This window comes from Hibiscus syriacus, unplaced genomic scaffold, assembly GCF_006381635.1.
Source record: "Hibiscus syriacus cultivar Baekdansim isolate YM2019G1 unplaced genomic scaffold, ASM638163v2 tig00112498_pilon, whole genome shotgun sequence".
In the NCBI taxonomy this organism is placed as follows: domain Eukaryota; kingdom Viridiplantae; phylum Streptophyta; class Magnoliopsida; order Malvales; family Malvaceae; genus Hibiscus; species Hibiscus syriacus.
The window spans coordinates 1,983,417-1,999,617 of record NW_024063347.1 but is presented as its reverse complement, the minus strand read 5'-3'; the positions used below and the strand labels follow the sequence as shown (position 1 = coordinate 1,999,617).

The 16,201-nt window shown below is 36.4% G+C and overlaps 1 protein-coding gene and 1 pseudogene across 1 annotated transcript; both read right to left on the bottom strand.

Moving 5' to 3' along the window:
• Nucleotides 1-1,772: 1,772 nt before the first annotated feature.
• LOC120180674 lies at nucleotides 1,773-4,174 on the bottom strand (annotated as a pseudogene).
• Nucleotides 4,175-10,945: 6,771 nt separating this feature from the next.
• Nucleotides 10,946-13,476, bottom strand: LOC120180502. Its single transcript, XM_039185815.1, has 5 exons — nucleotides 13,370-13,476; nucleotides 12,598-13,228; nucleotides 12,208-12,266; nucleotides 11,727-11,783; nucleotides 10,946-11,244 (listed from the first exon to the last, which is right to left on the bottom strand). Exons 2-5 carry the CDS (start codon nucleotides 13,192-13,194, stop codon nucleotides 11,052-11,054), a joined length of 906 nt encoding a protein of 301 aa, XP_039041746.1. The 5' UTR covers nucleotides 13,195-13,228; nucleotides 13,370-13,476; the 3' UTR covers nucleotides 10,946-11,051.
• Nucleotides 13,477-16,201: the final 2,725 nt, after the last annotated feature.

Sequence of the window (16,201 nt, the reverse complement as noted above, 5' to 3'; positions counted from 1 at the left end):
CTTCCATGAAATGATGTATGCTTGTTATTGTATAATGTCCAAGAAATTGCTGTTCCAGGTACTTTGTATATGGGTAATAAATTGCTGGTTAACGGCAATATTCCACTGGACTAAAATTGGCTATATATCGAATCCATTAAGTAACCTCAGTAGTAAAAAAAATATTATTCTTCCTAGATGTTTTAGATTTAAGCAGGCCTATAGGTGTGTGTGTGCATTGTTAATAAGTTTAAAAAATTCAGAACAAATACTATCTTACAATCACTCCAAACTATTTTTTTTTTTAAAATAGCTCAATATCAAATACATGTTTGTTTTTTTTTGGATAATTTCATTTTATTACCCAAAGAAGAAGAGTTCTGCTACAAAAAATCAATCACCAACCAAAACCATATGAGCAACCTACTTACAAAATCAAATGATCGGTTAGACTATACCCAAAAATTACAAAGAGTAATATTAACACTATATAGTCTATTTATGTTCATTCCTCTTAATTGTATACCTATAATCTCCTTAATAGCTTTAAGTATCTCTTCAACAGTTCTGAAGCACCCTTGGAACAACCTTCTATTTCGTTCCTCCCACAAGGCGTAAATATAAGTACACCAAGCCAGTTTCAATATAGTTGTGAGAAGAGACTTACCTTTCCAAGCACTACAAGCCCAAGCTAACATGTCCTCCCATGACAATGGGGTCCTCCTTAACCCGTTTAGGAACAAAATGGCCTCCCATAAAGAAGAAGCCAAGGGGCACTCTTAAGAACAAGAACAAGTGGTCCCTTGTCTCCAAAGCTTTGCCCATAAAGAAGAAGCCAAGGGGAACTCTTAAGAACAAGTGGTCCCTTGTCTCCAAAGCTTTGTTGCAGTTAACACAATTACCATCAGTAGAAATCTCCATTCTTTGAAGCCTATCTCTAGTTGGAAGTTTGTCTAAGAGAGTCATCCAAGCAATCATACTATGTTTAGGGATGTAAAGAGGAAACCAAATCAATTTATGCCAAGGTATTTTGTCACCCTTCACCCGTACCTTTTCCCATATTTCCCTTATCTTCTTTGCTCCTGTAGATAGGACAGGAAGAGCTTCTGTCCTTGATTTAAATATTCTGTTTAAGCACCAGCTAGTATTGGCTCCTCCATCTATGATCCAAAAGTCATTCTCCTTTAACACGTAGCTTTTGAGCCAAGCTACCCATAAAGAACCCTCGCCTGCAAGAATTATTTGCTGGTGCTTAAATTATTCTTGTCAGCCTGACAATTCCAAAGCGTCCTGGCTGCAAAGAATCATAGGGTTTTGTATTCCTTGCTTATATTACCCTGAAGTTGGCTGAGGGTCCCTGTATTCGGAATGCTCTTCACGGATGCTTTCAAAGTCAGTATATCATGGCATTATTCCATTTGCAACACTTGGTAGCAAAATCAAACTTCAAAAGGATTTTTTGTAGACAAAACTAGTGAATTCTTCATTAGTAGTTGGAGCATATTTTTGTAAACCGAGAATTGTGGCAGGCAACTGTTATAGCGCTTTTATCATCCTACTTTCACCTTAACATTCTCCAATAATATTAAAACATGTTTTTTATTTCTGGAAAAAAATGATATATCCAAAGAATTTGGGAAACAACGAGCGTGAGCTTACGGTTCTCTTGGAATTACTCACCCATTTCTCTACAAAGTATAAGCAACTCCAGAGTGTTCACCAGTCTATAACAAATACCAGTAACGCAAGTACAGAACTGAAAATAAACAAAGTGCCAACCATGGACACCCCTATTATTTCCATTTTTCATATTATTTTTAACTCCTTATTTAATTCGAGCATCGGAGACAAATCTAGTTGCGAGGGTAAATCTTAATCACTTAAAGCTTAGACCTTCGCTTATCATCAAATGCAATCATCACTTTCCCTATTGCTTTTCTATCTTTAATTGCAGAGAATGCAAGGTTGGCCTGTCAAAGACGAACAACCAAATAAGCTGAAATGACTCATGTAAGAAGTAGAAAGTAGAAACTACACCTGCAAGCCTACAACAGTAAAATCTTTTCACATCATCTCCTACACGGGAAGGAAAAGATAAAACCAATCAAAGAAATCCATGAATTTCTCATAAGCATCTATCACAGAATCATGTATGATACGACGGACTACAGACTTCAATCCTGAAATGCGTATAAGAACTGTCATTTTTCCTCCTAAAGACAATAACATCATTACTAGAATAGAAATGGACCGGTAGCAAACACAAGCTTCATCATTTTGGTTGAGTGCTATAAAGAAGTATGCACCAAAAGTAAATCATGCATGTGACATGTCTAGGTCTCAAAATCTCACCATGCATCAATCTGCCTATTATCTGCATCAGATTTATGATAGTCCTGGGAAATTGGGACTGGAAACAACATAATTCACCAACTCCAAATGAGGAATGCAGATGAGAATACTACTTCTATTTGGTAAAGTTGCAAATCTAATGAGATGGATAGGATTTGGTCCGCTGCACTTCCATGTATGGGCTAACCTGGCTTTCAGCAGAGCCACTCTGCTTTTGTAAAGAGATTTGAGGTTTAAGACATCAATTTTTTCATATACTTCCTCTATATTTTTCACTTATAGTTTTCCTTCATAAATTAGAGCTTCACATTATAAAAGAACAAAGTGGGGAAATAGAAGACCTGTAGGAGCTCCTTACCTCTGATAGGCTGTTAATATGAGAAATGTGAATCATAATCAAGCCCTTTTGCATCCCGGAGAGCATCTCCCGGATGGAATCCTCAAACACAGCCGGTCCATGTATTCTGTAGCTACTCCAGTGCAGTCCATGCACAGTCCAGTTCTGCATAAGTTATATGAGTGAGAAGGCTATTAAAGATAAAAAAAAAAACTAACAACGAGAGACTGACTATACTAAATATTAACTTGTTTAACATGACATAAACTAATGAACTTCATTACAGTAGGTTTAGAACCAATCCCTGCTACTTTAAATTTATAGTTAATTATTTGACATACAAATCTTTTGTTTATCATAAATATTTAAAGAAAGTTTCATTTATGCCCAAGAGTCCATGCACATTCCAGTTCTACACAAGAGTGAAGTACCTTAACAAGAGTGATATTAGCTGGGATCACAGGGAATTCACCACTGGCAAATCCAATGACAAAAATTTGTGCACCCCAATTCAAGAGCTTCATAGCTTCTTTAGTAAGCTTGCCACCAACAGGATCATAGAGAACATCAACCCCTTTGAGGTTCCTTGACTTGAGGAACTCCTTCACACTTGCAGTTAGATTTTGATTACTCAAGTCTACCACGTGATCAACACCCAATGACTTCAAAAACTGCACCTTTTCAGCTCCCCTGAAATTGTTTGATACCAGTACTTTTTGAGTGTTGAAATGAAGAAGTGCAATGCTATTGCTAAGAGAAAGAAGCAGCACCTGGCAACAGCAATGATAACTGCACCGCAAACCTTGCCAATTTGAACAGCAGAAACGCCAACGCCTCCGGCGGCACCAAGAACTAGCAATACCTGTATGTAATAATTACCATTTTTCTTCTTTACGAGTACTATTACCATCATTATTTAGTAATAATAAACGAATAAATAAAAGAGACAATTGCCTGAGAGGAGGTCAGGTTAGCCATGTGAACAAGATCTACATGAGAGGTCCCGAAGGCTACAGGGAGTGCAGCAGCTGCCACCAGATCACACCCTTTGGGCAACCCAAACCTAGTGAATCAGAAACACTGATTAGTTCGTTAATTAATCCTTAAGAATCGATAGTATTAAAGCTAGTGGGGAACGGACAGGAGGGATTCATCTTGGACGATGAAAGAGGCGTAGGAGCCTAAGGCAGCGAAAGAGCAGACGGGGTCGCCCACCTTGAACTTGGTCACGGCGGGGCCGACGGCGTCCACAGTTCCGGCATAATCAGCGCCTGGAATGAAAGGGAGGGGAGACTTCTCTTGGTATTTGCCCAATATCTGAAGGTAATTGGCGTAGTTTAAGCTGGTGGCTTTGACTTTGACTCTCACTGCAGTTGGAGAGTCCAATTCTGGAATGGGATAGTTTCTGATAACCTCAATGGGAGATGGGGACTATTCCGAATCACTGCCCACCGAGGGTGAGACTGATGTTGGATCTCCCAATCACTTGCACAACAGAGCTTCCATCTTTCTTTTTCATATATTTTTCTGTTTTCTTCTAACATGTTGATAAGTTTTTAACGCATATACATACACACACGTTTGGGTAAACTATTAAAATGACTACTTGTATTTCATTTTTGTTCATTGTTAACTTGTTGTGTCTATATTTAAAAAAAATTAATCACTTACATTATTATTTTATAGTGTTTTGATCATTGTCGGTCGTCATTGTCAAACATTAAATAGTCTCGAACTTCACAAATCTATCCTAAAACCCTTTGATTTCTTTTAAAATTAAACAACAATAATAAATTTATAATTCATATTCTTTTAAAAATAAGAAAACAAGAAATCTAAATTCATATTATAACCATATTCATATTTTGTTTGTTTGTAATAATAGATTTAGATAACATATTAATTCAAATAATTTCTTTGAATTCAAACTTGAAATCGATTCAGACTAACTCAAATTATATTTATGACAAATAAGATTACCTTGTAGCAACTTTAACTTTTAAGTCTACATCCGAATGTTAACTTGAGTTAGTGATGTATTATTTATTTAGTGTCCGGGTTTCATTGGGCCAAATTTTGGCTCACTTTAATAGGCTTTGGGGCCTTTTTTAAGTAATTAAATCTCTTTTGGGAACTTTTGAGAATTTGATGAAAGTTAAAGGACCATTTGAATGATTTAACAGTTTTTTAAAAAGTCAATGCTACTCTTCTATAGGAGCACGTGTTCGCCATGGCTAAAGGGAGGAGGTGATTTTTTCGATATATCACCGTTGAACAGTATATTTCTCGATCAGGCACCGTTTAGATTATATTTCTCGATCTAACACCCTTTGCAGAAAGGCACGTTCCCTGCAACGCGCTTTACGCTGATTTGGTATCACGTGGAATAAGGCATGCCCCTAAAGCGCGCCTTATGTTGACATGGTATACACATGTGTAAAGGAGGTATAACGCGGTGCTGGGGCTGCGTCTTATCCCAAAATCTGCCACGCGTCACAAAGGCGCGCCCTAACTATAATTACCCACATACCTCGACGTTTTACACCTCAATCCCTACCTATAAATACCCCATCCTCAATCATTTTCATCACACAAAATTCTCTCAACTTCTCTCAAATACTCTTATAATCTCTGTCTATGGTATATTTTATTATATTGTTAATATTTTGTATTTAATTTATTTAAGTATTTAATTTATTTAATATTTTACTTAATTAATTTTTTTGCAGATATAAAATGGAAGACGGTCTACTTCGCTTTGATGGAAATCATATATCTCGACACTTTGCTGATACGGTAACATTTTAACGTTTTAATTTAATTAAAACTATTAGTAATAATTTGTTGATTTATTTAATGCATGATTATTATATTAAGAATTAATTTTTTTAATTATTTAATTTTAGGAGAAGGACCGTGTATTAGATCCTTTTATTAGAAACCTTAAGCTAGTGATACCTAGTTGTGTCTTGCCGTATTTAGTAGATGTTGGATTCAGTTACATAGGTAGATATCAGGGTCACTGTAAGATAGAACCAGACCTTATTTCTGCCTTAGTAGAGCAGTGGAGGCCGAAGACCCACACATTTCATCTTTCGTGCGGAGAGTGCACGATTACACTTGAGGATGTTTCTATGCACCTGGGGATTCCGGTGGATGGAGATGTGATATCAGTGATCGCGCAGGGTTCCTGGACTGCTTTGTGTCGGGATAATCTAGGACGTGTCCCGGAAAGTTTTAACGGTGGTCGGATACCGTTAAATTGGTTAGATGCCAATTTTCGGGAGTTGAGCGAGGACGCGTCAGATGATGAAGTTAAAATATATGCACGAGCATGCATACTGCAGCTGATAGGAGGGTTGTTGATGCCGGATAAATCGCGCAACCAAGTTCACTGTATGTGGTTGCGACATCTTATCGACTTTCGTCTGGTCGGATCACTCAGTTGGGGCTCGGCAGTTTTGAGTTTCCTGTACATGGAGATGTGTCGAGCCACTGACTACAGACGTAATGCTATCGGCGGATGTCTCCTGCTGCTGCAGTCTTGGGTATGATATCGATTGCCCTTTTTATGTCCCGTTGTGAAGAATCCATTCGTATTTCCGCTATTCTTGAGGTAATTATAAAACTGATTTCGTATATTAATAATTTTATACAATATATAATAATTTTTTTCCTTGAATAGATGATCTACTGACAGGAAAAATCATCAGGAGCTACCTGATGATTTAGGAAAAAATTAGTGTGCTAATCGATCAGAAGGCTAGCACTCATGTATGAATTTTAATGTTTAAAAATTGATTTTAGATTATAGTTATATAATTAGATTATTATTTTGATAAAAATTATATATATTTGTTTTAGTTTGAATGGGTGTCATATTCTAATGATGATGTGAGGACAGTGATCCCACCTGAGTTGAGGGGCCCATCAGATGTTTGGATGGCGATGATCCCTTTGATCTGTTATGCGACAGTCGAGTGGCACTCCACTGATCGTGTGCTCTGGCAATTTGGTTGTTTTCAACCAATTCCGGAAGCATCTCGCAATATAGACGAGTTGCATATCATAGATAGACGTGGCAAGACCGATACAGATTGACTGGTGAGGCATCATGAGTTGGTCGTGTTGTGGGAGGATCGACATCGTCGTCTTCCCCGTAGAGAGCCCATTTATGTTGATGACTTGACGGTTGATGATGATTATTATGAGTGGTTTAACAAAAACGGGAAACTATTTCTGCTTCCCGAGGATGCACGAGGGCGGACCTTTCCACGACGTCTAAAGAGACGTTCACCGACACAGCACCATCGTCCACTGACTCGTGGACGGAGAGCAGGTGCTTCCGGTTCATCCTCAGCTGCACCAGCACAACATGTGTGAGAATCGTTGTATACTGTCAGTTCTCATATGTTGTTTTTCATCTTCCTCTTCGATACGCGAACCATTCAATTGCATCCGTTTTCGCATCGGGCACAGTAGCATACATATTTTTCTGTCATGGAACGGTCGACTCTCGATTGAACAGAATTATGGATATTGTAATTTTTTATAACCATCATCGCTTATTCTTTGCTTGAAAATTTGCTTGAAAACTCCATGCCTAAATATAACTCACCATTATTTATTGATGAGTAATATTCATAGTCATCGAGATAAGGCATATCCGCAAATTTTGGCCTATACATTGCACCATAATCAGCTTCATACATATGTGCTAGAGGGTAGTTTGTGTCATACTTGCTGGACACATCATCATCATCATCGGAGTTGAATTGCGGTGATTATGGGTGAATGAATAGTCCAGTCTCAGCACCATCCACACCAGGCTCACGAAGCAGTTCTTCTGGTGGAGATGATGGTTCCTCCATACTCTCCACATTTAGGTCGAAGAACCTACTACTTGCACGCCTTCCCCTTGAATTGGAAGACATATCGACATTCAGATCGAAAAAGCTCACAGTCGAATACCTCCCCCTGGAGCTTGAAGCCATCGTGTCAAATAGAAACTGCACAGATTGTTGCGTCGATGGCATCTCCATATTAAAGTCAAAGGGATTTGCAGATGAATGCCTTCCCCTTGAACTGGACGCGATGTTACCTTTCGAATTGTTCATCGACCCACCTTGATACATATCGTAAGGAGTTGCGGATTAATGTCTCCCCATTATGGCATTAAAATCAGTACACATTACTGTCGTTGGGTTGTCAACTTGATCAACTTGTTCAGCCAGCCCATAGTGGGAGCTTAATGATTGACCCCGAACAGCACGCACTTGAATAAAATTTGCATACATCTCAATATCGGCGTCTGAATAATTACTTTGAGCTTCAACCATCATTTCAACATCATCATTGTTCAAAAGTTCGAACGCTGTATAAGTTAATGGCAACGATGATGCTGGAAATCTGTACTGCAACGACGACATTCTTCTACTACTTCCAACATGAATCTTCCTCGAAATCTTCGTTATTAGCTCCTTAAGAGTTATGTTTCTCTTCAATGATATTTTAACACGTTCATTTGATACGAAAACAACGTCGGTTTCATCTTCTCGAATCTCACCATCATAATAAACAATAGCTGAAAGTCGCACCATTCTTTGAGTTTAAAAGTGTGGCAATATTATATCTGCAAAAAATACAACTAAAATAAAGCTGATTAAATAAAAAATATATGAACGAAAGTATAACACAATAATTTTTTACACATAAAAAATAATAATTTAAATAATATAATTTTATATTATTAACTGTACCGCAAAACTATTTCGACGTATACTCCCGCTTTCTAATTTTACAAACACAAAAATTAATTGACAACAATTAGTATAATATTTTTCAAATAATCATAATAAACAATAAGTATAATAAAAAAATTTATCACAAATTACCTTATAACGAAAAATCGCACGAATTTCTGAATTAAATATGAGAAGATTGTCGGATTATTGTATTAATTTTTTCCTAATCGAAAGAAGATGTGAGGAGTTACCGGGGGGAAAGGGTATTTATAGCCGAGAAAAGCTACAAGACGTGATACTTGCACCGCGCCTTACATAATTATATCAGATAAAGCTAAGACGCGACCCCTGTTCCGCGCCTAATATAATTGTGTTAAAGGTAAGGCGCGATCCCTGCCCTGCGCTATACTCCTAGGTGGCTTAAGGAGCGCTCCAAGGACCGCGCTTTACACACGTGTATACCATGTCAGCATAAGGCGCGTTTCGGGGGGCCTTACCCCACGTGGCACCAAATCAACGTAAAACGCACTGCAGGGGGCGCGCCTTTCTGTAAAGGGTGTTAGATCGAGAAATATAGTCTAATCGGTGCCTGATCGAGAAATATATTGTTCAACGGTTATATATCGGGAAAATCGCCCTTTTCAGACCTCATTTTTATAGCATTTCCGTTCTTTCTCCTTCAGTTGTTTTTGGTTGATTGCTGTGTGAGAGAGAGAGAATTGATGAGTGAGTCTTTCTTACCATTTCATCCTCTAAAATTCAAGAGGTAAGCCTGAATCTTCATATATGATAATGAGAATTTTAAGAGTTAAATGAAGATTTTTCAAATTTTGTAGTTAAGATAGCATATTAGGGGTGTTCGTATTTAGGTACCCGCTTTTATGGATATCTTATATATCAAATACGTAAGATTTGTTGGTACAAAAAATGCGATTCGTGTCTCGACCCGTAATAATTGATTATCCATAAGTTGAGTACCCATAAAACATGAATACTTACTTATCCAAGCTATTGAGTACCCATAAAAGATACGAATTTTTGAGTGATAAAAGATCATAAAATCTAGACAGCAAAATTCTCATAAATCTGTTCTAGCAATGACTTTGAAAAATCACCAAAAATCTCATAAGAAAAATTAACAAGTGAGCTTTGTATACCTATAATGGGATGGAAGTCTAGTTTCGTTTAAAACTATATTTGATTTTGAGTTGTGTATTAAAAGTTATTAAATTTTAATTGAGTAAAGATAAGAAGACAATGTAATAAACTCTCTAAAAACAAAATAACAATTATTTAAAAAAATTACCATAAATTGTAAGAGTTAAACTAGAAACTATAATTTATATGATTTGAAAGTTTATTATAGAACAAACAAAATATGATTTTAAACTATATATTATTAATTACACATTTTTCTTTGAAGGTAGTGTAAATTACCATATTTTTAATAGTCACGTTTTATTGTTTATTAATGGTGAAAATCATTTTTAAAAGAATTGGGCTTGATCGTTGATTTTGGTTGTATATCATTGTAATTATTTCTTGTTGTGTGGTTTGTGTGAATGGATCTGGATACCTATATGAGCACTTCAATGTTGATGGCGAGATATCGATTGTACATTCCTAATGCTATGTGACTCTAAGCCTCACCCGATATTGAATGTATGTATTTTATGCTTTGTGATCCCAAGTCTCATTCAAAAGTGAATGTATGTTTCTGATGCTATGTACCTAAACCTCATTCAGGTTGTACTTGACATTGTGTGATTACTGTTATATGATTGATAGCGTATTTTTTGGCATTGTACTCATGCCCTTTATATATCCGTACTCACATATCATGTTTATATTTATGATGTGTGTATAGTAAAGTAGAAATATACTACTAAGCTTATAAAGTCTAGCGTTCGGGTGTTTCCGTTCATAGGTGAGTTGATTAGATAGTGCCTCGAGGAGCTTCATCGGAGAAGGATTCTAGCATCCGAGTCATTGCAGATTATGACATTATCAATACTTTTCTGCTCTTTATTTATAAAAAAAAAACATGAAACAAGATAAAATTCCAAACTTATCTGCTCAATATATGCCATATTGTTGGCACGGTCACCGTGGAATAGTCTCCATGCATTTGCAGTTCAGAAGATGTTGGCTGGGAAACACTTACTTAAGGCACCCACGTTTCTTATAGTGGCATCCTTTGTTGTGCTTTTCCAATATTAAAACTTCACCACTAATCTATTTCAAACTAATCCATATGAGAATGCCAATGACAGAAAGCCCTATCAACATCAAAATCCATTCATATTATACTTTGAAAAGAATTTACTGTGGTGCTTAATTCAGAACTTATGTCAGTTTTTTCTTTCTCTCTTCATTCAATTTATTTACCTTTTACAACAGGGAACAAACTACAGTGAATTTCATTGCAAAAAACTAAATTCATATACATCATACATACTGCAACATTGAACTTCAAATTCGATACTTACAAGAAAATAAGAGAGAATTTTTTTCTAAGATGAAAGAGAATCTTGAATGCACAATGAAACCGGAAAAAAAAAGCCCCCCCCCAACAAAAAAAAATTCCATATGCTTCATTAATAAGACAAAAAATTGAATTCATAAGGCAACCGTGTGCTTCAACCTTGATGTTTGGCTGTGTTGGAAGATGCAAACGGTGGCACTCGGGGTGGTGGAGCTAACAAAAGTTTTCGACCAGCTTCCGTAACCATCTCGTCACCTTCAAAACAAGTATTTGAAACCGTCCTACCATACATCATCGTAGTAGAGCCTAAGATGTCATCTCTGAATCCACATGCTTTGAAGAAGAACCTGAAATAAGCTTATAAACACCATGCTCTTGAAAAAGAATCAACACGAATCATTTATCAATGACCCAACCTTTCCCTTGATTCTCTCAGGTTTGCACATAATTTGTTTGCAACAAATCCATCCGATGATGTTCGTTCAATGAATGAAAGAAGCACCTATCTAATCAAATTTTAAGCCCTGCTATATTTTAATTCGTTCTGGTTTAGGGCTGGAGTGAAGGTGGCAGAAGAGAGCTACTGAGCCAGATAACATAAAAAGAAGACAGTAAGCTGCAGCAAATTCAGGAGAAAAAATAATTCCCCATAAGCTGTAGGCTGATTGTAATACACTTGGCTGGCCTTTGTTAGAATGACATTGCAACATGTTTCCAAGCAAGAAAAGAGAGGCTGCCTAGTGGTAAAACCATTAAAACCAGGGTACATGAAACAGATGCTTAAAGAGAACACATAGGTTATGAAATTTTAGCATAATGACAAGATTACCTTTCCTTTGTGGAACAAATAGCAGCTATGTCATAAATGTCTCTAGTTGTGAGCATCCTAGAAGCAAAATTAGGGTAAAAAATGTTAAACTCGTACATATAACTTTAGTAACTACCAGTATACATTTCATTTCAAAAACTGAAGGCTAAGAATAAGGATATAACAAGATAATGTAATCTCCATCGTGCAGTTCCTGGGGCAATTATTTTGACTTTGACAGCTAAAATTGAAATCATCAAACAAATAGAATTTTCCTGCTATTCAACTATAACAACCATGACTCAGAAGCAGGCAAACGGGTGACATGATACCATTTCTAGATCTGAGTATGGATGCATGCACTGGCTCTTGTTTAAAGGAAAACAAGATTACAGTTGCATGCCTACATTGAGCATGCATGCATGTTTGGGGCAGATTTGATATGCAACTACTTAATCCTGTTAAAAAATTCAAAATTAGTAGAAACATTAGAGTAACAAACCTTACAATCCTTTTAACTATTATCGTCCCAATTTCCATGCCCTGTAAAGGAGGAGCGACCTGAAATGCACTAAAGCACGATTATAGGAATATGAACGGTACCCAAGTATCAAATTAGAATTAGAGGTGTCTCAAGAAATCACACTGATAAAAAACTGAGGGTTTTATAATCCAAAAGCCTTATTACAGTCAATAACTTAGCCCTTTACCTTAAAAAAATACAAACCAAGAGTTGAAAACTTGATATTGATATCCACAAGTAAGGTTATCTGATATTTTTTTATAACCATTGCATTCTTCTACAAAGGGGAAAAAGGGCCCAAACAGATTGGTTATTAAAGGATGTTGGGATGCTAACCCCATAATTACCAAAGGATAGAAAGACAAGTACCATGACATCGTAGATGGATGCAGTCAATCCTAGATCAGAAACAGCACGGCCAAAGCCAATAAGCCGGCCGTTCGAAGGGTTGACGGGCGTCACACTCTCCATCAAATCTCCAACAAAGTCCTTTTTCATTTGCTTCTGCTGTTCTTTGTTTTGGATTTGCTTGGTGATGCTAGTCACCTTGACATGCTGAGGTTTGCAGAAGACTGAAACAATCACACAACTGTGGGAGAGAGCAATCCGGAGCTTGTCCAAGTTCAAGGCTTCTTCAACTATGCCGGTGTTTAGGTCCACCTTAGGGAACCGGTGGCAGGAGTGGTTGCAACTAGTGTACAGCTCACTAAGCTCTTGAAGATTAATGTGGTATGGGTCCGTTGATATGTAAATTGGCATCATCAATGGTGGTGGTGTTGAATTTAAGCTTCCAAACTCCCTTGAACTTGGGTTTGGGTTAGGGATCTTTCTTCTACTGTTTCTGCGAATCCATCGCAGTTCCATGGATTTGAATGGGAAAGCAGCAGCAGCAGCAGCAGCACCACCACCACCCCGTATCATCATTATCTGTGAAGAAGTGATGCTAGAAATAGCAGCATCCACCATCTCTTGTGTAGTGTTGGATGACCTTACTCTTCGTCTACGCATATACATATAAATGGAACAAGTTAAAAGAGTATGGGCGGCTGTCTTAGTCTTCGCCAATAATTTACCACAACTAACATTTATCAATTTGAATGAACAACAATGGAAGCTAAGAGAGAGTGGTCGTAGGTAGTACCTGGCAAAAGCAATGACTAATGCACCGCAAACCCGGCCAATTTGAACGGCAGAAATGAGAACGCCTCCTTCGGCACCAAGAACCAGCAATAATTACATGTAACTGCTTATCTCCTTTACAATACAATCATAAGACCACAACTATTAGCGGGGGCAATAAAAATAGATAGAATGGAAAGCAACAAAAAAAAGGGACCTGCCTGAGAAGAGGTAAAGTTGAGGTACCAAAGGCGACAGGGTCCGGAGTGCAGCAGCTGCAACCAGATCACACCCTTTCTGCACCCGAATTCTAGTGAATCAGATTGAACTTCGGGAAGCAGCTGCCCACGGCATCGACAGTGAGAGCATAATCGGGGCCTGGAATGAAAGAGGAGATAGAGAGGCTTCTCTTGGTACTGACCCGGTATCTTAAGGTAAACGGCTTAGTTGAAGCTGGTGGCTTCACTTTGATTCTCGCTGCACCGCAATTGGAGTCCAATTCAGAGAAGGAAAGCATAACTGGGCTTCCATGTTTGTTTAATTGTTTCTTCTCTTCTCCTACAAAAGTTTCCTTTACTTGTGGCTTTCGGTCCACAATGCAGAGATTTGGATAATACTCAATTGAGTTATGACATGTGAACTATTTATTTAGGTCACAAATTTCATTTCCACTGCTCAATTTTTTTTATTAATCTAAGATAATTATAAAATAATATTTATTTTAAAAAAATAGTATTTAATAATTAAAGTTCAAATACACTTGTAATCTCTAATGTTCGTACATAAAACCTCTAAAGATAACAATCATCATTTTTTTTAATAAGAAAGATAAAAGACAAGTTATATAGCAGTGTTTTAGTTCACTGCACAGCAAGCATCTTTCAAGAAGACTTTCCTAATCTCCTCCGGAATTGTTTGAAAGAAATGTGTCCAAGCCATCCAACTACAGCATCTGCAACTCTATTGTTCTCCCGTGGTGCAAAGACAATTTCCAATTTCCAAATCCTAACAAGAAGCTGTTGAATGTGTGGAAACATCGAGGAGCTTGAACTTCCTCTCCTATCGGAGCCAAAACCAATAGCTGATAAAGCTTCCCTACTATCCGTTTCGACCACGATCGAGCGGAAACCCAAACTCCAAGCCAATGATAAACCTTCGAATATGCCCCAAAGCTCTGCATCAAGCACTGAACAAACACCAATGGCTTTGGCAAAACCCATGATCCAACCACCCATATGGTCCCTTAGAATACCTCCGCACTCCGCTAAGCTCGATAACAATCATCATTTTAATCAGTAAATTTACTTGTTCGTGTCCTCATTCAGTTGTTAAACCATCATTAATGACATTTATGTCAATCATTTATTATAAAAGGAAAGTTTCTGAAATAATGCAGTAGAAAAAAAAAACAATTTAAATTAGGTAATGAAGATTTTATTTTTCTAAAGTAAAGTGCTTGTTATAATGACATTAGAAAGACGTGAGAAACATTTGATGTCTTTAGAAAAATAATCGGACGAGCGATGACTTTTAGATCAAACTATATACAACATTGGAGAAGACATTGTCATCTATGCATCTTTCACCAAAGATACCATGCATTTCCAACATCTTCCGAAAGGTACCAAGTGCTCCATGCTGCCTCCACGTAACACTATAACAAATATACTATTTGAGAAAATAAAATCCCTAACATCATGTTTGAATCACTTTCTCCTGTTGCATTATCTTTCAAAATTATCTATCATAAATGGAGGAAATATCAAATATCAAAGAAAAGAGTTGATCAATCCTAGGATTATATACTAAGATTTCAAAAAATTTCACCACCACAATTAGAAGTAAAAATGAATCGGATTCAAACAAATAAGGTTGCGATTGTGTTTATATATATACATATATTATTGTGTTTATGCTTAGTTCGTATTCGTTTAAATTTTTAATTTCTTGTTTATGTTCTTTTAATTATTTTTGAAGGTGTTCGTGTTCGATTCATTTAATGATCACGAACATATTTATTTAACATTTGTGAACATATTTATTTATATGTTAAAAATGTTAACTAAACAAACAAACAAAAATAAATAATACAAACCAACTAATGGTGAAATTATGCCACTAGTCCTTAAGCTTCACAATTTAAACTCTAAAGTTCACACTATTTTGATTTAGTCTATACATTCACCAATATTTAAAATGTAAAAAATAAAAAGAAACGATTCGGATAAACGGGATTATAAACGAGTCGATAAACAAGCTTACAAAGATTTTATTTGGACCATAAAAGAACCGAATACACATTCGTTTGTGTCCATCCGTTTATTAAATAAACATACAATTTTTATCCATATTCGTTTATTAACTTAACAAAATGAATGTTGTATTATCAATTTATTAAATACTCTATTCATTTACACCCCTAACTACACTAAACTCTTTTTACGAGTGACACCTTAATATTAAATACATAATTTTAAATATATAAAATTAGTGGTAAATTGTATTAAATGGTCTTTGAACTTTTAGGATACTTACAATTTATTCAGCAAACCTTAAAATTTGTAATATAATCGTTAAACTTTTATTTTGTTATTAGTATGGCCGTTATCATCAGTTGACATGAAATATTAAAGTCTTATTCCCCTCAAAATCTAAGCTTCCAAACCTTGTTTTCTTTGAAATTAATTGTCGACATCACTTCCTTCTTTCATCGTTGCTTGAAATCTCATCAAACTTTTTCTTTTTTTTCTTTTAGTTTAAATTTCTGAAAAAAGTTAATTTTTTTTAAATCTCAATCGAAACTAAAAGCTAAAACTTTCTAATCCATCATTATCAACTATTAGATCAATTTGAA

Bases quoted from the DNA above. Each gene is read 5' to 3' on its own strand.
- LOC120180502 (XM_039185815.1), bottom strand. From the start codon at position 13,194: ATGGTGGATGCTGCTATTTCTAGCATCACTTCTTCACAGATAATGATG. The intron at 12,267-12,597 runs GTACTTGTCTTT...AGTGCATTTCAG, and splicing joins CATCCATCTACGATGTCATG to GTCGCTCCTCCTTTACAGGG. The intron at 11,245-11,726 runs GTAATCTTGTCA...AGCTTATTTCAG, and splicing joins ATTTGTTCCACAAAGGAAAG to GTTCTTCTTCAAAGCATGTG.